General features: G+C 43.8%; 2 protein-coding genes across 4 annotated transcripts in view; one reads left to right on the forward strand and one right to left on the reverse strand.

Moving 5' to 3' along the window:
• The window catches only part of DOCK5 (dedicator of cytokinesis 5), a 148,600-nt gene extending 135,327 nt beyond the window's left edge, over window positions 1–13,273 (forward strand). The window contains exons 46-52 of one of the 2 annotated variants that reach the window (XM_035138774.3): window positions 1,682–1,765; window positions 2,638–2,775; window positions 3,752–3,918; window positions 5,354–5,531; window positions 8,883–9,021; window positions 9,882–9,985; window positions 11,827–13,273. In XM_035138774.3, the coding sequence (XP_034994665.3) occupies window positions 1,682–1,765; window positions 2,638–2,775; window positions 3,752–3,918; window positions 5,354–5,531; window positions 8,883–9,021; window positions 9,882–9,985; window positions 11,827–11,928 (912 nt within the window). In that variant the 3' untranslated portion in view covers window positions 11,929–13,273. Of the gene's footprint in view, window positions 1–1,681; window positions 1,766–2,637; window positions 2,776–3,751; window positions 3,919–5,353; window positions 5,532–8,882; window positions 9,022–9,881; window positions 9,986–10,200 lie in introns of both variants that reach the window. The other variant, XM_035138775.3, reaches the window with a different exon arrangement.
• Window positions 13,274–20,265: 6,992 nt separating this feature from the next.
• Window positions 20,266–24,673, reverse strand: GNRH1 (gonadotropin releasing hormone 1). 2 transcript variants are annotated; one of them, XM_088657932.1, is made up of 5 exons: window positions 24,396–24,673; window positions 24,157–24,298; window positions 23,166–23,261; window positions 21,807–21,937; window positions 20,266–20,477 (listed from the first exon to the last, which is right to left on the reverse strand). In XM_088657932.1, exons 1-5 carry the CDS (start codon window positions 24,428–24,430, stop codon window positions 20,468–20,470), a joined length of 414 nt encoding a protein of 137 aa, XP_088514058.1. In that variant the 5' UTR covers window positions 24,431–24,673; the 3' UTR covers window positions 20,266–20,467. The 2 variants fall into 2 exon arrangements, with proteins under 2 accessions (XP_088514058.1, XP_060139052.2); XM_060283069.2 differs by lacking the exon at window positions 21,807–21,937 and having other exon boundaries at window positions 24,396–24,558.
• Window positions 24,674–24,889: the final 216 nt, after the last annotated feature.

Here is a 24,889-nt window from a genome sequence, read left to right on the forward strand (position 1 = left end):
CCCTTGACAACATTGCCCCGAAACATTATGCTTTATTGTTCTATCTAGGAGAAAATAGCACATCTTTCCCATACCTGAGAGGACTGAATGGTGTACATTTGGAGTTAAGAGTTAAGCTTCTTCTTCCTGCTGTAGGACCCTGGTATCTCTGTGAGAGACCACTTTAGATCTTCCTAGACTTTGTTCCAGATTGGCTTGCAATAGCCCTGTATTAAGAGGGTTGGAAAAAGCAAGGATATACTGATGGGTGGAGCAATAGAAGGCGTTAGTAGAACTAGTTCTGATCCTTTTGCTAATGCAAATTCATGTGGATCCCTGTTGTTACCATGCTTCCTCTGTACACATTTCTCTAAGCATGTCTGCAGACTGCCTCTCCGTGTTCAAGCAATAAGCCCTTCCCTAGTGGAGGGGGGAAAGCCTCAGATCAAATGCAAAATCTTGATAGATGCAAAGAAGGGGGAGTTGGGCTCCCAGACCTGAAAATGTACTGTGAGGCGGCTTGCTTGTGTTGGATGAAAGATTGGGTGAAGCTGGACTTTGCTCTGGTGTATGGATGGCTTGCTTACCTATATTATGACTAAACTAAAGTGTACAAGTGATTCCACAACCATGTGATAAGAAAGAATCTATACAGCATTTGAGCAAGACCACCTAGAAAAGAAGACCTCCTAGTGGATATCCCCCATTGAGGCAGTGGCAGTTACAAAATTAAACATGAATAAGAACTGGGGTACATACAAGGACCTCCTTGAACTTAGAGAGGGCACTATAGGACTAAAAAAAAGAGAAGAGGTATAAAACTGGATCTTAGGTTGGTTTCAATATTTTCAATTAAATGAGGTTTTCAGAAAATATAAAGAACAATGATTTTTGGAATGAGGATCAGAATTTGGTGAAACAATATTGGGAAACAACAAAAAATTAATATCCAAACTTTATACAATTTTACTAGAATGGGAAACCAAAGACGAAATGGTCAAGGCCTTAATGACACACTGGGCTATAGACATTGGACACAACATTGAAATTTCAGTTTGGGAGAAACTTTGGAACAAAAGTATGAACTTTTTGGCTTGCTATTTGATAAAGGAAAATATACAAAAATGCTTTAAAGGTGGTACTTGACGCCCAGTAAACTTGTTGAAATGTACAAAAGTCGGTCCAAACTGTGTTGGAAATGTTCGGAGGTTGAGGGAACTTTCATACCGGTACATATGTGGTCACACTGCGAACATGCCCCAACATACTGGGAGATGGTCTATGATGAGCTCAAAAGAATTCTTAAAATCACGTTTCCAAAAACTAATGCTTTTCTATTAGTGATAACTGGGGATGAGATCCCTATGAAGGCATGCAACTTGTTTCTTTATGCAGCATCCTCTTTCCAGGCCCCTATGGGGTGGCGTGAGGAGGCAGCAGGGGGAGGGGTGCTGCCCAGAGGACTCCCAATGGGAGGGGAGAGGAGAGGAGGCTGAGGGAACACTGCACAGGGGAGGGTGTTCTAACAGGTATGAACCGGGCTTCTGAGGCTTGGAGCATGTTTCCCCACAGGGGAGCTGCAGAAAGAATGTACTTGGTCAAGGGAGCCATGGACTCAAAAAGGTTGAAAACCTGTTGCCTTAAACCAAGGGAAAAAGATTAAGATTCACATCTCAATTGTTCTTTGTTTTTCTCCCTTCAGGCCTTTTTCACAGAGAAATATATTCAAGAACACCCTGAAGATCAAGATAAGATTGAACTGCTCAAGCAACTGATTGCTTTACAGGTACCGGCTGGGAACTGCTTTATAGCAAGTCATAGACATTGGTCTGTCTAGCCTAGTATTGTCTATATATCGGGTGGAGTCTCTTTAGTCCAAGGGCTGCATAATCCCCTCAGCCTGATTTTATGCAGTCCTAAGCAAAATTTGGTTCTCCTACACACTTGTTTGGGCCTTCTTCCTCTTCTGTTTTGCGCATCTCTCTCTCCCTCTCTCCCTCTCCCTCTCTCCCTCTCCCTCTCCCTCTCTCCCTCTCCCTCTCCCTCTCCCTCTCCCTCTCCCTCTCTCTCTCTCTCTCTCTCTCTCTGTGTGTGTGTGTGTGTGTGTGTGTGTGTGAGAGAGAGAGAGAGAGAGAGAGAGAGAGAGAGAGAGAGAGAGAGAGAGAGAGGTGGAGGGGCACAAAGAGAGGGAAAGCTCTGCAGTCCTCCCCATAGATCAGTGGCCCTTTATAGGAAAACGCTTCTTCACCCCATGTCAGGACTGACTGGTATGGGTTCTCCAAAGTTTCAGACAGAGTTCTTTCCCAGCCCCACCTGAAGATGTCAGGGATTGAACCCGGGACCTTGGGAACATAGGAAGCTGGCTTACACTGAGTCAGACCATCTGGCTCAGGATAGTCTACGCTGCCTGGCACTGGCTGCCCAAGATTTCAGGCTGGATACACCTGTCCCACCTGCAGACATCTGGAATTGAATTTGAGACCTTCTGCAAGAAAAGCAGATGTTCTACCACTGATCTACAGCCCAGAGTAGACAATACTGGGCTAGAAGTGCTCATGGGCTGACTCTGTATATGCTTAAGGGTATGGGTTGAGAAATGAGAGTGGCCTTCCTGACATCAAAATGTGGGCATCCAATGTGTTTGGTTTCCTCTTTCAGATGCCTTTGCTGGCCGAAGGGATTCGGATTCATGGGAAGAAGCTGACAGAACAGCTGAAGCCTCTTCATGACAGACTGACCTCCTGCTTCAAGGAGCTGAGGGAGAAAGTGGAGAAGCTCTATGGTGTGATAACTCTGGTAACTCTTGCATCCTGTTTTATTAAGGCAACCTTTAAACCTGTCTACCTGGAAAGCAGTCACAATCCCAGTGCCTAGCTACCAGTTTATTTTTAATTTAGTTATAGAAAAGTGTGTCTGAAAGGCCTTCAGGCAGATAGCTCAGTTACCACTGGAGGGATGTGCAAATAAGCTGTAATTCCAAAACAGGATTATTTTCTTTCTTTTATTATTTTTATTAACTATTTATTTTTTAGAAAATTTGCACCCCATTCTGTAGCCAAAAAAAGGCTTGCAGAGGTGATAACACACAACCAGTCAAAATAAGACAACCCCATGCCTGCAGGCTTTCAATCTAAAGGACATGAAACACAAGGGAAAGGAGCCAGAGAGAGAAAAGGAAAAAATCAAACTCAGACATCAATTTTGAAAAGTCAAAATTCTTTTCTTATAATAACCAGCTGGAATGGAAATAGTTCAGGGACAGGAAGTGCTTCATTGAGCTGGTCTTTCAGTCTTGCTGGTGGAAGGGGCCCTGCTTCTCACCTCTCCCCCTGAGGCAGCCTAAGGGAATAGCTGTGACCAAATGACAGTCAAGGAATAGGAGGCCTGATGGAGCTGGGCTTTCAAGCAGAGCTATTTACCATGTTTATATTCTACCTTTCCTCCTACAGGAGCACAGGGCAGCTAAGGCTCAAGGTGCTTCCAAAAGGCCTTGCAGGAAGTCGATGATTTTCCCACAAGAGCATTCCAGAGTTAGCAAGCAAGGCAGAATGTTTAAAAGCTCTTTTCATACCAGTTAGCCCCAAGTGGAGCCAGCACAAAAAGAGCGATTAAGTTCTCTCCTGTGCTTAGGACTTGACTTGCTTTTCCAACAGAAGCGGATTTAGGGCAGTGCGACCAGTTTCCCCACAGAAGGCACTGAGCCAGGAGGGCACCTTCCTCCCTCCTTTCCAAAGCCCAGTTAGCACTTTTCCTCTTTATATTCCAACCACAGCCTTCTTCGCTGACAGAGAGAAAGCAGAGCAGGTCTGGGTCAGTGGTTTTGCCCTACATCATGTCCTCCACTTTGAGGAGGCTCTCGGTTACCTCTGTGACTTCCTCTGTGGGATCAACATCCTCTACCTCATCAGACAGTACTTCCTCCAGACCAGGATCAGACGGGTGAGTGAATTAGTAGGAAATCAATCCAATTTATTAGGGTCAATCCACCAATAGATAAAATACTAAATTAACAGCTTCAGAATTGTAATTTTTTATTAATGACCAGCTTGGAACAAACAATTGTGAGATATTTTCTCACCTATTTAGTACAGTCATACCTCTGGTTACATTTAATGCGGGTTGAGTATTTTCAACTTAAGAACATGGTGGACCAGGAAGTTTTTACTTCCAGGTTCCGCCGTGTGCGCATGCACAGAAGCGTTCTGCGTGCTTCGTGCATGCGCGGAAGCGCCGCTTCGGATACGTACTTTTCGGGGTGAGAACGGCACCCCGGAACGGTTCAAGTACATATCCAGAGGTACCACTGTAATATATTTATTATTATACTCAAGGAAAAAACTCAAAAAGGTCTCTAAGACTTGACCAGGAAACCACCTCATAAGAGGATAAAATAAGTGTTCTCCTATTTTTGACAGAAGAACACTTGAGATGCTGTTTAGTACACTTAAGTCAGAGTTCACCAACTAGTTTAGGCTCATGGGCAAATTTGGATTTTCTAGGACTGCTATGGGTACCACCTCTCTGGTCACTTCTTTCACCCCTTCCCCAGGATCAGCCCCCCGAGAGACGGGAATATACCCTGTTTCTCCAAAAATAATACATAGCCATAAAATAAGCCGTAGCAGGATTTTTAAGCATTCAAGGAATATAAGCCATACCCTGAAAATAAGACATAGTGATAGGCACAGCAGCAATGCCAGCCACGGCAGGAGGAGGAAAAAAATAAGACATCCCCTGAAAATAAGCCATAGTGTGGTTTTTTGAGGGAAAATAAATGTAAGACGGTGTCTTATTTTCGGAGAAACACAGTAGTGTGCGCACACACAATTCACTTTTCCAAGGGATCTTCATTAAAGTAGGATTCAACAGAATTAGAGTTTTGAAAAGCAAAGCAAAAGGAAGCAGGGAGGAGCTACACTCTTCCAAACTTTGTTCGTCAGCTCTATATTTTAAGAGGGAGAAATAGATAAATAATTATTGCTTATTATTTATACCCAGCCACTTTGGGCAGCTTCCAACAAAATGTTAAAAACACAATAGAACATCAAACATTAAAAACTTCCCTAAACAGGGCTGCCTTCCTCTTGCCTCCTCATGACAAGGAGTGCATTGAATTGGCGGGGAGTCAGGTAGTTGATGGGCACCAGGGGAAGACCTCAAGGGCCCCATTAAACCCATGGGCACCACATTAGCAACTTTTGCTGTAAGTGGTTGCAAGGACAGCCCCTGTCCTTGAAAGGAACTTTGGCAATCTAGGCTGTAGGAAGGCAGAACTGCCAGTGCTTCATGTCTCCAGGGGACATTTGTGATGTTTCCTCAGGCTGACAAGAGGAGATGGGATAATCTGTGCTTGTTTTTCCTATATGGGCTACAGATCTATTCTTGAACCACTGGTGGAAAGGAGGAATTTGACAGCCTCCAGGATGGAGGAGCTCCTGGCGAAGGATGATGGTGAGAACCGCGCTAATAAATTCAGGCGGAAGGACTGGAGCCTCAGCAAATCTCAGGTCATTGCTGAGAAGGAGCCAGAGGCTGACCTGACTTCCAACATGGTAAATAAATGAGTGATAATTATGATGAAATTCCCCCTGGGAGCGTCTGTCATTTTCTGTTAGCTGTGCATGCTGCTTATGTCATGGTTAAAAACTGGGAGAGGCTCAGATAGTGGAAGATTTGATGATCGCATTAAGGAAGGGCTTTCCATTTGGTTACATTGTGTTGGCCACTGTAAACCCTCTGAGCACACGGCTGCAAATTACATTACCATGACCTGTGCTCAGAAAGATACCACTCTTCAGTATCAAGCAGCGTCATTACAATTTCAGAAGTCTTAACTCAGGCTCAGTTCTCACTAACATTGCACTATACCACTTTAGCCTGCAGATGGGGAGTTTGCATGCTTGAATGTTCTTCCATACAAAAAGGACAATAATAAAAATCCCTGCACACAGAACTCTGGTACATCAGGGAGATGGACATAACAAACACAAAATACATATACAAAATATCAATCACCCACAACCCCAGAAAAGGATATAACAGAAAAATAAATAAAAAGAAAAAAGAACAATAAAGGCAGGCAACCTTGAATCTTTTTTCATACAACTGGTATAACGTTCCAGCTCTCACCCAGGAACTTCCCTTTTTTCTTCCAGCCCCCCACCCTGAGAGAGCATCCCTTCCCTGCTTCTGTTCTAAATTAAAACAGCCACCCAACCCAAAACAAAACACAAAAAGACTAAAAATACAAATACAAAAATCTTATTTTCTCATCTAATTACCTTAACATAATTAATTGGACTTCCTCAAGCCCCTCTTTCTGACTTTCATTTTAACTCATCTTTGGCAATTTATTTAACTCCTGACTTTATCTCCTTATTTAAACAAATCCTTCACATGTATCCCCACTATTCTAGACATATGTTACCACCATTTTCCTTAAAAACTGACTTATATTTCTTATTCTATTCTTATTCCCATTATTTTATAATTTAAAATATTTTCCAACCTTGGCCTAATCGCCCCTTACAAAAATTTCCATAAATTCCATTTCTTTATAATATTCTTTCAAATGAAATTTAAATTACTCATAATCTTCTCCCACCCCCATCGTAACCGCAGATTCCATAATTTCTTGTCTTTCCATTATTAAAATCACAAACCATCCAATCCAGATTCAAACCGAGTCATCTATCCATCTACCATAACATTTTAATTTTCACCCCCCCCCCCTCCTAATTTCCAATGTTTTGACACCCAAAAATTCCTCTTTGCCCCCTGCCACCCCCCAAACTTCTCCCAAACATTGTCCTTTCCCTCTTCCAAATCTTCCCATCTTCAATATTCTTCACCTCCTGTAATGGTGCTGTTGTGGCTACTCTTGAGTAAAGACGCCCAAGTCAGCTCTGTCTTTAAGAATTTTATTGTGCATAGTATTTACAGTGAGGAGATAGCAGAAAACATGACCTCTCAGTCACTCACAGAATCCGGGAATGGACGTTTCCTGTTACGTGCCCAGCATAAGAGTTTGGGCACCCCGAAATGCCTCCTCCCGACCTTACGTTTGGTGGCGCGCCTTAATTCGGGTGCCGGAAGGGGCTGCCTGTTCCCCTCCACCTGTTGGTCAGGGTGTTGCAATGGCTCTCTAGCATAGCGGAGCCCTGGTTCCTCCAACTTACTAACTTCCTCATTCCCCCCACCTGACCCGCTGCTGCTGCTCTCACTGGGCGAAGTACTGGTCAACAGGAGAGGCGGAGGCTCCCTGTAGGAAGGTCCCCTGGCACCTCCTTTTCTCTGAACAAAAGCAAACACCTTTAATGCTTCTTTGTAGATCATATCATCCAGTCCATTATCCAGACCATCCTTTTCTCCCTCTTCTTCTGACTTCCCTTCGACTTGTTGTTTGTGCTCTTTGAAGCATTCCCTGATTTTTTTTCCGCCTCTAAAGTACATGTTCTCAACTCCTGCTTCTGAAAATAGTTCTGAAAATAGTTTGAAGGCATTCTCATAGAAGGTAGCTGTTGTTGACATATCTCAGTTTGAAGGTCGCAGTAGAGCAAAACAGGAAATGGGGGAGGTTCTTAAGTCCCAACTCCACAATCGAAAGTTAAATCCAATTTAATTTTAAAACATCCATAATTCCACTTTTCAATGCTTAAACTTTTCACGAAACTCAGGAAAAAATATCCATCTGATATATTGATCCTCTTTAACAAATACAGTACAGTACTTTGTTTCCATTCTTGCCACCATTGAGGCTTCAAATGTCAAATTTCCCTGCAGCTCCGAACGGGGTGCCACATCTCAGTCCCAATCAATATCTTCACAGGGATTTCAAATACAATTTTAACTCTTCTCCCTATCCCTGCTTCTAGGGGGGAAGTCTGTCTTGGAAGTTTAATTCTCTTTAAACTGATTTTTCTGGCTTTGGTAACGTCTTCGCCTTCAGCGTCAGTCAGTTGGGGGGGGACCGACTTCCGTTATTTTAAATCCCTCTCCCATGTCGAAATTTTGTTTCTAATTAATCCAAATGATCTGCGTACTGACGGTACAGTCCTTTTGTGTAAATTTCCTCGGACGAATTGACCGCTGATGCCCCTTAGTCTCACAGCTTCGTGCTGTCAAAGGAAGCGATTTTGTCTGATTGTGCAACAGCTCCGATCCCCTCGCTCTTGGGGGCTCAAAACAGAGCCTTACCAGGGAGGGGAGAGCCCGCTTTCCGTGCTCCGCTGAACAACCACGTCCCCAAAATTATGCTTTCTATTTTTAAGTTCGGAATAGAGTAGTTGCTTTGGAACCCAGGTGGCGCTGTGGGTTAAACCACAGAATCTAGGGCTTGCTGATCAGAAGGTCAGCGGTTCGAATCCCTGCAGTGGGGTGAGCTCCCGTTGCTCGGTCCCAGCTCATGCCCACCTAGCAGTTCGAAAGCACATCAAAGTGCAAGTAGATAAATAGGGACCGCTCAGGCGGGAAGGTAAACAGTGTTTCCGTGCGCTGGTCTGGTTCGCCAGAAGCAGCTTTGTCATGCTGGCCACATGACCCGGAAGCTGTCTGCGCACAAACACTGGCTCCCTCGGCCTATAGAGCGAGATGAATGCTGCAACCCCAGACACGACTGGACCTGATGGTCAGGGGCCCCTTTACCTTTACCTATTTTTAAGTTTGGAATAGAGTAGTTGCTTTGGAAGACGATCATCAGGTATCTGCACAATATGACCAGTCCAATGAAGTTGATGTTGAAGAAACATTGCTTCAACACTGGTGATCTTTGCTTCTTCCAGGACACTGATATTAGTTCGCCTGTCCTCCCAAGTAATGTGTAAAAATTTTCAGAGACACCGTTGCCACCAGCACCTTCAACAAATCTTTTTGTTTGCTTGTTTGGTCTGTTTCCGCCACTGCAGAATGCATCAGGAAAAGCACCAAGGCCAAAGAGTCTCCAGCTGGGGGAGAGCAGACTGTCGCTACTTCAGGGCTCATCACTGCAGCAGGCCACACCTCTCAGCCCACTGCCAACTACGCCCACAACGCCAAGAACCCAAAGTACGTTGTGCAGATCACACCTGTGTTTTATTTTGCAGAGAGTGTTGGTAGAAGGAGTTTTCCCCCTCGAGGGGTTTACACATTCCTTCTCTTTGGACCAGAGATGGGGAACCTGTTGCCCCCGAGATGTTGGACTTGGCCAGTAGTCCAAGATTATAGGAGTTGTAGTCCAGCAACATATGGACGGCCACATGTTCCCCATCCCTATCTGCAGACCAAGTTGCTCAACACTGGGAACCACTTTGGCATGGTTTTACCATCGCAGATTCAAACATGTTTCTCTAGCCACAAGGGCTAGAAACTGCTTCCTCCCCCACCAGCAAACCTAGGTCTTCCAAAGCTAAATAGAAGAGGGACCACCCAGCCCTTCCTAATCCCATGGTTCTTAAAATGAACCATAAACTCAGAAGGCCATCCCAGACTTGGTTCAGTTTACCCTCTGCTGCAAATACTGAGACAATGTTCATAATTTATTTCTGAAGTTTGGATGACTTTCTCATTCCATCACTAGACGTTAAGAGTTCAGGAAACTGTGAGGGATGAAGTCCAATGAGAAAGGAACCCCCACTGGACATTTCTGGTGTCATTCTGGATTTCCTTTCCCATTGTCCCAGGTGTGCGTTTTTCACATGCGCTTAAATTCATTTGACGAGCACAGACAAAACTTCTGAGACATTTAGGGCTGGGGAATTGCAAGTGGGATTCCAAATTGACACATCTGTCCAGAATCACCTGCTAAAGTGTGTGTGTGTGTGTGTGTGTGTGTGTGTGTGTGTGTGTGTAAAAGCACAAGGCAGTTTCTCGTCTTTCGCCCACTAACTTTTTAAAAACCCGTCCTTTTTTCTTTTCTCTGTCTCTAGGCTTTCCTTCTTTGCAGGCAGATGGATTAGCAACTCTTAACTTGCAGAGCACTCCACCCCCACCTCCACCCAAATGCAATAGCAGCTCAAGGAACTCTGCAGAGGTAAGGAAATGGAAAGTGACATACTTTGGATTGAGTTATTTGATATAGTGGCAGCAGTGCAAATTTCCCCAGGGGCTTTTTAGGGTGGTACTGCATGAAAAGGTGTCTTTGGCTAGGCCATTGGCTCATTTCCTGGAACCACCAGAGTGGTTGGAAATATTCTACTCAGAAAGGGGGTGGTAGTATACAGTTCTCTCTTTTTCTTTTTTGCCTAGGGGATATCTGCTCTCACTGGGCACTGAATGTTGCAAAGATGTGGGGCTGCTGCTGAAAATTGCAGTCCTGTGTTGTCTTTCTCACTATGGCCTGCCTGATGCCTCTGGGAAGCCCACAAGCAAGGGGACCTGTGCAGTTCCCCTCTTCTGCTCTTCTTCATCCAGTGTTAGACATCGAGTGATGCTGAATGTTGGAAGATTCAGGACAGGCCAAAGGAAGTACTTCTTTGCACTGTGTAATCAAGCTATAGAATATATAAGAGGTAGTGATAGGCCAAAGGACGGTACTTCTTTGCACAGTGGTCAAGCTATAGAATATATAAGAGGTAGTGATAGCCACCCCCTTGGGCAGCTGTAAAAGTGGATTGGGCGAATTCGTGAAGGACATGTTCTCCCTCTGGCATCAGAAGCAGTATGTCTCAGGATACCAGTTGCTGGGAGTCATAAGTGAGGAGAGAGCTGTTGCACTCAGGACCTCTTTGCAGGCTGTCCATAGGCATCTGGCTGGCCACTGTGAGAAGAGGATGCTGGACAGACGGGCCTTTGGTCCAACCCAGTAGGGCTCTTACATTCCACAGCAACTAGTATCCAGAGTCAAACTGCCTCTGATCCTGGAGGTAATATATAGCTATCATGACTAGTAACCATTGATAGCTCTATCCCCCATGCTTGGACAATGGACAGTGTGGTGGGAGATGCAACCTAACAATATCTGAAGCAGCCCAAGTTCCTGAGATAGTAGGCAATGAGAAAAACCTCTGCCTGAGACCCTGGAAAGTTGCTGTCAGTCGGTGCAGACAATAGTCATTTACCTGAACCCACAAACGGTCAAATGGGGGAGGGTAATGAACATAAACCGCAGCTCCCAATGCTTCCTGGTGCACTAGCTGCTCCTGAAACCCTTGCGCACAATAAACACCAAAGTCTGGAAAGAGTTTTTAAGCACATTTAATTGAACACACTTGGAACCTCTCCCTGCGACTAGAAACCTTGATGAGCCAGGGTTCCTGTTTGAGGGGAGCTTTCTAAGTGTGTTGTATTGAACATGCTTTAAAACTATTTTTCAAACTCATTCTAATTGCATGAAGAACTGAAGAGCAGTTGGGGGGTGGAACATGTGTCCACAGTTTAACCCTTTGTATGTTTGGGCAAATATCTTAGCATAGCTCAGGTTGGAGGAGGAAGTTGGAACAGGAAGCCCTTGATATTCTTTCCTGCCATAGCAGCCAACTTCTAGAGGCTCTGAGGTCCCTTAGGTCCCCCCAATAAAATATTTGAGGGGGCTGAGCCCCCCAAAAGTTAAAGGCCATTGCCATTCAAATGTTGTAGGTGCACTCTGTCATGTGATTATGTGGGGCAGGGCTTATCTCTACCCCCCCCCCCCCATTTTTATTCAAGTTGGCTTCCTTCCTAGAAGGATCCAGTGGCCAGACTGGGTGGATGGAGTCAGTCCTGAAGACTCTTTACCTAGAAGGCTGCCAACTGCAGTTCAGTGATTTCACCACGTGGGGCAGCTGCATGCAGATCCAGAAGTTCCTGACATCCTGTTAACCTTTGGAAGCAATATAGAGAATGGGTTTCTTGTTGTTTACTTGCCAATCTATGTGTGTGTTTGTGTGGTTACAGGTCGCTCCACCTTTGCCCAACAGGCGGGAAGTCAGGCCTCCCCCTCCTCCTCCAAAAGCAAGGAAATCCAGTGTCATTTCTTCAGATCCAGGACTGCAATGAAAACTCCAGACCAGACCCCCACCCTTGAATGAAATCTTTGCTGTCTTGTTTCATGTATATGTTTTTCTTCTCTTTCCTGGGCTTCCCGGTGATTTCCTCCTGCTGGACAAACAGCTGCACCCTCTTCAGCCATACAAAAACAAGCTGTTTAAACTGTGCCAGTGATTTGGTGTTTGATTCCCAAGCTTCTGATTTTCCCAATTGCACATCAAGGCATGAAGCATCAACATGTTGGCCTTCAACCTGCATCTGAGCTTTGACAGGTTCAGCTGGCCAATAATTTGTCTGTTCCAACCCTCTTCTTCTGATGCCAGTAAGGCAGCAGCTGTCCTAAAGCTGTTTTCCTTTGTGGAGTTCTGCACTTTAATGGTGATTGTTGGTCTTTAAACAGATTATAAGAAGATCCCTGCAGTATCAGGACAAAGCATCCTGTTCTCACAGTGGCCAACCAGTTGCCTGTGGGAAACCCACAGCCAGGGCCTGAGTGCAACAGCATCTTCTCCCCACCTCCTGAGTTTTCCTTCAACCCTTTTTAAGAATCCTGCTGCCTCTATCCAGCAATGGAGGATAGAACATAGCCACTTATAGCCTTCTCTTCCATGACTTTGTCTAATCCTCTTTAAAGCAAGAGGGAAGCACTGTAGCATGGAAGGTGTCCTTTGATGTCCATCAAGGCTGCAATGGATTCTCATTAGGAGTTTATCTGCACCCAGGCAAAGACGATGTTGGAACAGACAGGTGTATCCACAGAGCAAGCTGCAGTCTTCCACACAAGCTCCCCAACAAGTTCAAGCGACCTTGCCTGGATGCTTTACTTTGTCAGGTACATGGATATTATTCAGAAGATTCTTGTCGATGAAGAGAGGGCACCATCCCCATGACCCATTTTGTTCCACTATGTACAGTTCTGGTATAGAGCAGAAGTTCTCAGTATTTCTTTCTCTCAGGACTTTGCCAGTGCTGTCATTTTTACTGTCAGTTCCTTATTTTGTCTTAAATTATCCAGTCTTTGCACACAAACAGGGTTAAGTACACTACTTCAACTTCTTTTCTTACTTTTACCGAAATGGTTGGTGTACATTTTTTGGTTCCTCTGTCAAATAGCTTGTTGCCTTTAAGACTGGCTTAAAGATGTAATTATCCTTGAGAGTTCAGAGGACAGATTGTGGACAATGGTGCTTCCTGGTCTCCCAAAGCAAGATTTGTAAATGAAGACCTGTTAGCAACTGAACTCTACGCTAAGCTGCAAATGTACCAGTATGTATAGCCACGTGTCTAGGCCTGTAATGTATTTACATTCATGGGGTTTTTTGTTTTGACTTTGTAAAATAATGCTTCCATGTTTCCTTGTTGTGTACCAAAGGCTCATTGCCTAACCCGAGAGAGAGAGAGAGAGAGAGAGAGAGAGAGAGAGAGAGAGAGAGAGAGAGAGAGAGAGAGAGAATGACTCATATATATTCCAGAACTAATCCACATTGTTGGATTAGTCATATTCAGACTTTCAGTTCCCCCAGACAACTAAAATTACAAGAGGGTGAGTTGAGTAGGTGCTGGCTAACACCAAGCAAGATCCTAAATCACACAGGAAGTCTCCACAAATATAGCAGGCTCTCCACTGCAGGCTCTTCCAATACATGGGGGTTGATTGATTGATTGATTGAATGAATTTATTTGCATGCTCCATTTCCACAGTGAGCTGTGCCCAAAGTGGCTTGCAATAAACATTCAGGAACAAAGCAGTGGGGTGAAGGAGAGAAGTCTACATCAATAAATTCAAATAGGTCAAAAACCATAAATTTAGCAAACACATAATAAATTCAATATTACAAAAGAAATAATGTTGATGTAAACAAGTAAGTACAGAGCAAAAAGAAAATTAACAATAAACTCCTACCTGCTTATGCAGGTCTTCTTTCATTCCAATGAGCCTCAGCAAAAACAGTTTGGAGGGAAGAGGTCCTCTCACCTGGCTAGGTGGCTTACAGCTTGTTGCTCCTTGTCTTCTCCAGGGGAGAGAACCAAAGGGAAGTGCTGAAGACAGCAGTGAGGGTAAGTCCTCTTCCCACTGCTGGCACTGATTGGAGTGAGTGTAGGGCAGATTGGAGGGGGAAGGGTCAGCCATCACACCCCTTCTCTTATCCCTTGTGCAATTCTAATTGTGTGAAGGAATTGAAAGTCCAAATAAAGTTTTAATGTTCGTCCACTTTAGCTTTACCCTGTAGTTACAGGGTAAACAAAGGTGTAAGCGATCGTTTTCCATTTTATGTGCATTTGGGCAGCCTTAATCCAATCTCCTTATCATTTGGTTGCATTGATCTCTCTGTAGTTCCCACTTCCAGGAATGTAACATTAGGCTTTCTCAGATAGTCAAGCCCAAGATTGCACTTTGCCCTTCAAAGCAGAGATTGTACAAAATAATTAAGGGAAGAGTAAGAATTCAAAATGTATGTGATAGAAGACCACAGATGCGTGCCCTTGATTGATCAGGGTAATTAACAAATTGTAATTAACAAATTGGAACTGTCAGATGTCACTCCAGACCCTAAAAGCATGATGATTGGGTTTTGGATCCAAACAGGGTAATTGGGAAAGAGTGGTGTCTGCTTGTGTGCTTACAGCATCAGTTTTCATTCCTAAGTTTTGTATTTGTTTGTTCAAGAAACCACCAGCAGTAACTGAAGATGCTCTGCTTCTAAAGACTTAACTTGGTGTCCTGTGTTCAGCATCTCTCCCCACAAACACAAAAAGCCGCTTTGCATTTGCTTCAGCCTCAGTGACTCAGCTGAGGTGGGGACTTTAGGGTTATACGTAATGATTTTTCCATTTTAATAGATGTAGCCTTCATTCTGCCCTTGGCTTTCCCACCTTTCCTCCAAGGAGCTTCCCTCTTTTAAGAGCCACAGCAACCAGGCAAAGGAACCATTGCTCAGTGGCAGAGCACACACCTTGCAAGCATGAGGTCCCAGGTTTTCTCCACAGTATCTCTTCAGCTTTTTGAAAATACATTCGGAAGGTGACTGGAAGAATTGCTGCTGCTGGAGACTCAGAGAGCTGTTCATCAGGATAGATGATACCAAAGGCCAGGTGGACTAATTGTCCAACCGAGCTTGAGGTTTGACCAGGTATAATGCCTCATGTAAGTCTGATTCTCTATCCAGTCACCAGATTAAGATTCATGCCTGATATGCAAATTGGCCACCTGCATCCATTTGCATAACTGGATCTTTTCTTTTTACTGTGCCTAAAGTATAAGCAGACTGCTTCTCACATCAGGTGCAAATGCAGCTGGTGTATTCTGCAAAGCTGTTACCCTTCCAAGGCCATAAGGTGGCAATCTTTTTGCATCTTCTTCTTCTCACTGACTGAGCTTGCCACATCTAATCTTTTCCCAGCGAATTTCTTCAACTTCTGTCTGACTTTATCTAAAGGCTGCCTTCCTTTTAATGCCAGGTGCCTCCAGGAAACAGATTGCATACGCTGGCTGGGGGATGGGAGGATTCATAGCAGATTCTCATCACAAAGCAAGCCTTGGATGTTTTCAAAGGCATACTGCATAAGGCTCCAGCTGTGCTGGTTACATGGAAGTGTCTTTAAGAGCCCCCCCTTCCCAGCCCCTTGGGGAAAGCTTGGTGCATCTTCCTGGGGACATCCTGGCCATGTTTCACTCCCCTTTTTGGGTGCATGACGCCAGCTCTGTGTTAATGTGCCTAGATATATATTGTTCTTAAATTGGAAACCTGGATCCTATTGACTGCTGTCTTCCAGTCATCCCTGGACAAGGTAGAAAAAGCTCAGAGTCCTGAGCCACCTTCACCAACTGAAATTTACTGCTAACTTTGAAAAGCAATTTTTGTCTGCAAGTTTCCATTCCATTAAATGTGCAATATTGCCTTGCATGGTTTAAGGTTTGTCCTCTGTGGCAACTTTTAGTCTGCATCTTTTTCAGTCCCAGGATTCTATTCTTAATCCCAAACTGTAACATTTCACACACAACACTGCATTATAATGAATCAGTCAATTGGTCTTTGTAGCGCAGTATTTGCCTACAACAACAGTGGCTCTCCAGGGATCAAAACAGGGTCGTCGTCCCCCTCACCACCTTAACTGGATATTCTGGGAATTGAACTTGGGGTCTTCAGCACACAAACCATGTCCTTATCAAACTGTAGCCCAGACTGAACGATGCAGACCTCTTCTCTGCACTCTCGTGAACTTACTTGGAATCTTTTATCGGTTGTGCCCATTTTCCTTCTCTCCTCTTTTAGGAACCACGTAGCTCCTTTGTTTTGAAGACCATTAAAGAACAAAGAACCCATTAAACCATTACTCCATTGAACCAATTCACTCTATCTCTGTCCCTCTAAAAAGAAACACAAACTAAAGAAAACAGTGGTGATGCTACTGCATCACCTGCATCAGTTTCACTGCAGCACTGCCTTCTGACTAGCTCATGTGCTCTATGTGCGATATAGAGCATGATGAAAAGAATAAAGGAGGGCTTGTGCTCTGAAGATGATGGATCGAGTTTGGGTCTGAATTGAAGACCACCTGGGAACCTAATGTACTTCAGGCCCATCATGGAATAAATGCAGGGTATCAATAAATAGGCAGTGCTCTCCAGGGATCCACTTTGAGTTTGGGGCACGCCAGAGTTGGCTCTGTTTTATTATCTTCTGTGAGTTACGTTTTGCTGTGTTAACGCAGTGGAGGGAATCTTTGGGAAAGCAGCAGGTGGCACATCTTGCATTCCACGCTGCAGAATGTTCATGTTATTGCTAAAGGTGGTTTTTCTCTCTCTGCACAATTATATGTACACCAGCAAATTGTTATGCCGTTTAAGCAGTTTAGGCCAATTTGAGTTGAGAGGACTTCCTTTGAGAGATGTTTTGTAGTGCAAAGGGTACATCCAAAGATTTGTTAATGACTGCTAAATGCAGCAAATTGTTATGCCATTTAAGCAGTTTAGGGATACGAGTGGCGCTGTGGGTTAAACCACAGAGCCTAGGGCTTGCCGATCAGAAGGTCGGTGGTTCGAATCCCCGCGACGGGGTGAGCTCCCGTTGCTTGGTCCCAGCTCCTGCCAACCTAGCAGTTTGAAAGCACATCAAAGTGCAAGTAGATAAATAGGTACCGCTACAGCGGGAAGGTAAACGCCGTTTCCGTGTGCTGCTCTGGCTCGCCAGAAGCAGCTTAGTCATGCTGGCCACATGACCTGGAAGCTGTACCCTCGGCCAATAACACGAGATGAGCGCCGCAACCCCAGAGTCGGTCATGACTGGACCTAATGGTCAGGGGTCCCTTTACCTTTACCTTAAGCAGTTTAGGCCAATTTGAGTTGAGAGGACTTCCTTTGAGAGATGTTTTATAGTGCAAAGGGTACACCCAAAGATTTGTTAATGGCTGCTAAATAAGAGTCACATGGACTGCAAGAAACCTATCCATTCTTAAGGAAATCAGCCCTGAGTGCTCACTGGAAGGACAGATCGTGAAGCTGAGGGTCCAATACTTTGGCCACCTCATGAGAAGAGAATACTCCCTGGAAAAGACCCTGATGTTGGGAAAGATGAAGGGCACAAGGAGAAGGGGACAACAGAGGACGAGATGGTTGGACAGTGTTCTCGAAGCTACGAACATGAGTTTGACCAAGCTGCGGGAGGCAGTGCGAAGACAGGAGTGCCTGGCATGCTCTGGTCCATGGGGTCACAAAGAGTCGGACATGACTAAACAACAACAAATGCTGTTCCCATTTTTGTTTGCCCACCCACCCCACCCCACATCATCACACCTGTTGAAGTATTGTTAAGTTAAAACTTTATTTTCAGTACAGGAATTATTGCACCAGACTGACCTGCCTTATTTATTTTTATAACTGTAAATGAAAATATTAAAAGAGAAAAACCATGATTATCTATATGTTGAAGTGTTGCCTCTCTTTTCTTTGTACTTTTTGTCCGATGGTGGGAAGCATAGACATGTGGAGCCAGTCCTCTGTCGGGGGGGGGGGGCAGGGCATGCTCCAGAATTCATTTGAAGGAGGAAGTGGTCACAGGTGAAATCAGTGCATTGCTTTTCACTTGGTCCTGTCCCCCCTTTGCAGAACATGCCAAAGGCAAGAGAGGAAAGTCAGCCAGGCAAATCAGCCCTGACATCCATGCAAAATGGTCTCCAGACCTCCAGAAGGTAAAAAGAAAGGCGGAACAATGTTTTCTTAGATGGAACAAAGCTGGAACTCCACTGAATTCTATCCCATAATATGTTTCATTAACAGGTAGCTTCCCCCCCCCCCAAAAAAAAGTATCCCCAAGCCCAGGGCAGATTATTAGTTTTCCACATCAGTTTTGAAAATAATATTTTTTTCCACAGAAGAAATTGCATCCTTATAAGTCTGAAAGACTGTCACTTTTTAAGGGCGGGATTCAATCACATACCGGCAAATTTGGGCTCCATAATTATTGTTGATTGGGAGGTTATATGCAACAAATCTGCCTCTGCAAAAGATTGAACATTTTCCTATAAGGAGACAGAGAGAGGGAGAAAGAGAACACCTGCTTTGGCTTCATCCAACCTCACTGTCAACAAGTCAGAATGAATGCTCAATAAATAGCCAAAGTTGTCTAATTTCCCTACAAACAAATAAGTATGAGTGCCCAATAAAGCGGTTATATGGAAGCACCCTCTGCTTCTTAGCAGACTCCTCCCTGCCCCTTCTACTGTTCACACACACACACGGCCTAGCAGCACTCCCTTTTACTTTTGCATGGGTTGCTGTTTCTTCTTTTTTATGCCTGATTATTATTACCAGAATCCCTTGCAAGTCAGAGGAGGTTGACTAGGATGGTGAGAGGTTTTGGCAACCAAGTTCTATCAGATCTGGTTGGCTTGTTGTATTTAATCTGAGAAGATAAGATTAATGAGTGAGCAGGCAGGCATTTCACATAGAAGATGGAGGAGACTTGCTCTCTGTTGCTCCAGAGGGCAGATCCAGCACTAACATATGGAAATTGCAGGGTGGTAGATTTTAACTGAACATTATGAGAAACTTCCTAATGCTAAGAGATGTTTGACAGTGGAAAATACTGCCTTTGTCTCTCCTTCACGGGAGGTATTAAGAGCAGAGGCATTTGCTGCTGTTGCAAGATTATAGCATTAAGCAGGAGGTTGGTTCGGATCAGGGTTGACCAATAGTTGGGGATGGTGGACGCAGCATCTGGAGGGTCATAGGTTTTCCCCTCGCTGGTTTTAGATGGCCATCAAGGTCCCTTCCAACTTTAAAAACACGATTCTATGAAACTAAAACCAATTAATGTTTTGTAAGCTATCTAGATGGGGGAAAGTAGCTCAGAATCTGTAGAAGATCAGGAAGAGTTTCTGACTCCCACTAAACGGTTGTCCTGTGTGCGCCCCCCCCCCCCAAAAAAAACCTAAACAACAAAAAAAAAACCAGGGGGTGAACCAGGAGTGAATTTTTGTTTCTGAAAAGACTGTGTGAGCTCAGTTCTGGTATTGCTGTCAAATTTGTGGATTGAATATGTGCTTAGAGGAGCCCTAGTTCTTAGTTCTAAGAGGACAGAATCCATACACCCAGTCCCCATACATTTTGCATCTGGCTCTGGTTGGTAGACCAGTAAGAAGACCAGTCAGATCTGAAGTCTTCCCATCCTAATACTAATGTTAATATTAAAGACAGTGCATGTTTTTGCACTACAGAATCAGATGGCTTTAATCAGAGTTTTACCCCAGGAAAACCACAGAACTCTAGTTCTCAAAGCGGGGGCGGGGGCTTGGAGATATTTTAACAAGAACATCCCACAACTTCAAACTATTAATTCCCAGGACTTTGTGGGGAAATCCATGGCAGTTAAAACTATTACCACACTATCAAGTACCTCAGTGGGGATCAGAAACACCTACTGTATGTGTAGTTCTGAATCTCTGGCATCTCCAGGGAGGGATGGGAGAGACTCCAGATTAAAATCCTGATTCTCCATCAGTAGCCAATACTGAGTTCAATGGATCAGCAGCCTGACTTGGAATAAAGCAGATTTCTGTGGCGTAGGTGCATGCCATTGGTGCAAAGGATCAAGATAGAAAAATGACTGAACCAGAAATAACCCAGACCCAGCATAGGATTCCTGAACACTCACCCATTGCTGAGTGTGGTTCTTAGATCAAAACAGCAATAAGACACACAATGAAAGTGAATGAAGGTTATGTGTGTTTGCAAAACTCTATTCAGGATTGTTTCTACAACAGTTAAATTAATCCAACCAGCAAAAACACACTTTTCTTTTTGCATCCTATCAGCGTGAAGCAATGTGACATATGAGACTATTGTCAAGCAGTTCGATTTTATTTTATTTTTAATTGGTGCATCAGCAATGCAGTGGCTCCATAAATGTTGGTAGATTTGCTCCAAAGATCCCAATCTTTGCATTTTCTGCAACACAGTGAAGCCCACATCAGATTAGGTGGTTTAATCTTTTCTTGGTGAAGGGTCTTCTGTAGATTTAAATCTTCTTTGGCCTATTCTCTCCTTCGGTCAGACGTGCCTGTGTGACACAATAAGTTTACAACTGCTTTTCTTTTAAACAACTTATAAAAACGTTCAGATCCTCTTGAATAGTAAAGCTATCGCCATCATGCATTGCCAGGCCAGAAATGGCTGGTGCTTTCTGGTTTCAACACAGCTTTGTTAAATATACTGTAACTTACAATGAACAGTTATAATGAGCTAGCTGCAGCCATAAATATGTCAATATAATCAAAGCTATAGATCTGTCAGCATGAGTAACACCTTGCATCTGTCAAAATAATTAAGACTTGGCACCCATCAGAACAGCCAAACTGAGAAGAGGAGTCAACTAGTGGACATGTCCCTCTTGGCCCATCCAATATGGAACTGACAATTAACTTTGATTCATCACTGGGAATAGTGCACACCTGCTATTAGATCATGCTCACAAGCCTCTATATAAGGGCTGGGTAACAGCAGCTTTCTGAGTCTTTGCACTAAGTCCTACTGGTCAATGTCAGTGTCGGTCCCGTCAACTGAGTGAAAGGATCTGCTGCTCCCAAGGACTCCGCAGCAAATGAGATGAACCATGAACTTCACCTTCGCAGTTATGTCCCTAATATCCTTTTGATCTTGTATCTTAAGTGCCACTTGTTAGGACTGCTTAAATTGCTTATTGTGCTTATCTTGTTTCTGCTTAAAGTAATAAAAGCTTCTGCCTGTTCATTTAAGATGAGGTTACCAGATTTTTTTTCAATGAATCCGGAAACGCTTTTCAACTTCAGTAGGAATGATAGGATTTTGTAAGTTTGTAAATCCGGTGACTGTCCCTGGGAAACGGGGACGTCTGGTAACCTTACTTTAAGAGCCTGTCAGCCTCCATTTACTGGATACCCCAAAGAACCTATTGTCTGCTCTTTGCTCTAATTACTAGGCTAGGTAGCCCGGCAACACACATCATTTTTAAATACTCTACAGATATTAAAAGATAAGGCAGTCCCCGCCTCACATTATAACGGATATACTGAATTCATTTCATTTCTATACCAAGGAACTTAAGGCAGTGTAAATGTGGTGTACACACACACATTTAATCCCCACAATAACCCTGTGAGGTAGGTGTGGCCGAGAGGCAGTGTCTGGCCCAAAGTCACCCAGGGAGCTTCATGGCTGAGTGGGGATTTGAACCCTGGTCTCCCAGATCATAGCCCAGCACTCTGTTAATACCTTATTTGTTTTCTAGATTTTATAAGACTTGCAAGCACCCAGTGTGCCCTTAGGCTCCCTTACCACAAACACCTTGCATTTACAGTAGGATTAATGGGCTGTTGGCAACAGGTAGGGAATGACGGCACTCAGACTTTACCGTTGAGGGCTGATAGGCACTTTTGGTACACAGCTTTGCTTGAGAAACACTCTCACGCCATCCAGCTTGCTACAGACTGTGCCCAAGCTTTTGCTGCAGCTTGGTTCATCTTTCTCTTTCATCAATGACGCCTACATCATCTTGTATGAGCCTCTGGAAAGATTCTATTCAGCAACAAACTCAAAATGCAGTGTTGCATTGTCCTCCTCCAGATATCCCTCCATCCCTTCTCCCCTGTCCAACCTTTAGGTTATTTGTCAACTTGTCTGTGCTTTTTCTTTCTTTTCCATCCTCTGTTTTCGTTTATTTAATGGTTTTGAGGTTTACCTATCTTGTAATATGATTATTGTATTGCATTATTTGTATTACAGTTAAAATCCTTTCTTTTCTTTTTTTAAGTTCATTGTGCGGACTAGGAAGATCTGCAATGTATAAATTGACAGAATTGGTGGACTAAGTTTATTTATAGCCCACTTTTCCACAATGAAAATTCAGTGAATTCAAAACCAACAAAAACCAACACATACAAATTCAGTATTAGAAAAATATATATCAAGGTTTAAGTACATAGATACAAAGCAAAACAAGAGTTCAAGGACAATAAAGTTTCTGATACTGGTTTCTTTCACTCCAAAGAGCCTGGATTAAAGGGGAGGTGCCCTCTCACCAGGCTAGACGACATAGAGACAGGCTTTTAAGCTCCAGGCTGCTTCTTTTTTTTAGTTTTTTATTGCTTTTTGGCATTGGGTTGCAGCCGAATATGTTCAACTCAAAGTAGACCCATTGGAATTAGTGGGTTGCAACCAAATATGTTCTACTTAGAACAGACCCATTGAAATGAAAGAACCTAAGTCACCATGGCCATTTACTTCAAAGGGTCTACTCTGAGAATGACTAGTATTGGATGTAACCCAGTGGAACTAAGCTGTGTCCATTAATTTCATTGAGTCTATTCCGAGTATGTCTAACCCTGGAGAGAACCCATTACAGTGGTGCCTCGCTAGACGAATGCCCTGTAAGATGAATTTTTCGCTTAATGAAGAGATTTTTCGAGCGGAGGTTGCCTCGCAAGACGAATTCATTTTGCGAAAAATTCGTCTAGCGAATCGCGGTTTCCCATAGGAATGCATTGAAATTCAATTGATGTGTTCCTATGGGGGGATTTCAATGCATTCCTATGGGATTCGCTAGATGAATTTTTCGTTATACAAATTGACCCGTGGAACTAATTAAATTTGTGTAGCGAGGCACCACTGTATTAGTGTCGGTGTTAGGATTTGCTAGCAAGAGAAAACGTTTGTCATTACTAGCAGTCCACACCCATGGGAAAGAGAGAAAAGGAGGGGGAAATATACTTACAAGGGCAGCTTTTAGGCTTCTGAATACTGGGCGCTGACGTGGCACATTACAATCAAAATGCTGCAGCTTCCCAAGTTTACTCAGCTCATTTGTGATCTGTGTCGCAGAAAAGGAAAAGAAATGGAACAGAACATCGGGGAGCAATCTGGAGCAGATCTCATGGGAGCTTTCTTGTGGGGGGCCCTGGACTCTATGTGAGCCAGTATTGTCCACTCCAAGGATGGGGGACCTGTGACCATCCAGATGGACTCCAACTCCCATCATCCCCAGGCAGGGAGTCTCAGAGTTCTAGGGCTCTTTGCTGGGGACCATTCTCAATTTGCCACCACCTTCAGGGGATGGAAAAGCAGCTGCATGGCACCCACAGCCCCGGGCACCCACAGTCACAGGGCCAAGTTGGCACTCCTGGGCCCAAGGTCACCCACTTAGCTTCATGATTAAGAGGGAATTTGAATCCTGGTCTGCTAGGTTCTAGTCCAATACTCTAACCACTACTAATAAGTCATGACTGACAAGTCCCATTGATGTCAGTAAGTGTACTCTAGCAATGACAAAGTATGGATCTAATACATATCAACAGCACAATCCTATGGATGTCCACTGAGTAGTAAGCTTTATTGGCTTCAGCTGGGTAAGAACAATCATGGCAGTTTTCTTGGGGTGCATAATTTTACAGCACAATCCTATACTAATCTACCCAGAAATTATATGTAGACATCCTATATACACTTAATCCCATTGAGCTCTATAGGATTTACTCCCAGAAAAGTATGTATCTCACTGTAGCTTTATTCAGCTTGCAGAATTTGGCTTGTTGTTGCAGAATTTCTGTGACCTGGGTGCAGAATACTGATTTACATATTTATTTTATATGCACTGTACATGTACACACACACACACACACACACACACACACACACACACACACACACCAGTTACAGAGGACCTGACCTCGCAAGACGCACATCGCACATTTCTGAAGCATGCTTACCTCTTGGAAGGATTCTATCAGATTTTCAGCATTCCTTTTTCCTCCAGGTTGAAGGCCGTAGGACCAGTGCTGGGCAGAGCAGATTGTCAAGGATATGACCAACAGGAAGGAACCGGCAAACAGCATCCCAATCTTCTCCGTTCTGCAAAAATCCAAAATAAAAATTAAATTAAAAATGGAGTAATCTACCTAGAATAGTCCTGTGAAAATGTGCTGCGTTTATTGTTTAAGTACATTACCTGATTGGTAGCAGAAGAAAGGAAAGGAAGAGCATTTGCCTCTGGCGCCTCCTTTGAGTCGTACTTTCTCACCTTTTATAGATGCCCATTTCCCCCACTGAAGCATCTCCTCCAGGTGACCACGCAAACCCTCTCTCTCATGCTGACTGTAATTGCAGTCTTAAATCATAATGAGTGAGAGGAAGGAAGGAAGGAAGGAATTGGAGCGCCTTCTTCTCTAATGGATAAACACAGCTGATCTTCCTCCCTTTGAAAGCCTCGGAGGTAGCAGCAGGTCTTTTTTAGAAAGAGGAAATTAAAAACAAGCAGATTAAGATCCAGGTGACTGCTATTTTCAGGGAGGAATTGAAATCTTTTGTCTAATTTTAATGGCTTTGAAATATTCTTATTTGGAACAAGCTTTTAGATTTTATTTGGTTTCTGATTTCCTAACTGCAAGTGCTTGTGACAGTGAGGACTGGGGAACTCTAAAAAGCATTCAGGTCTTGGATATC

The sequence above is a fragment of the Zootoca vivipara genome, chromosome 14, assembly GCF_965207765.1.
Source record: "Zootoca vivipara chromosome 14, rZooViv2.hap1.1, whole genome shotgun sequence".
NCBI classification, from domain to species: Eukaryota; Metazoa; Chordata; class Lepidosauria; order Squamata; family Lacertidae; genus Zootoca; species Zootoca vivipara.

What these genes read in the sequence shown, in the direction of transcription:
- GNRH1 (XM_088657932.1), bottom strand. Translation starts at nt 24,430, where the DNA reads ATGCTCTTCCTTTCCTTTCTTCTGCTACCAATCAG. An exon ending in TTTCTTCTGCTACCAATCAG is followed by an intron (nt 24,299 to 24,395) that starts GTAATGTACTTA and finishes GGATTTTTGCAG; the next exon opens with AACGGAGAAGATTGGGATGC. An exon ending in TGATAGAATCCTTCCAAGAG is followed by an intron (nt 23,262 to 24,156) that starts GTAAGCATGCTT and finishes TCTGCGACACAG; the next exon opens with ATCACAAATGAGCTGAGTAA.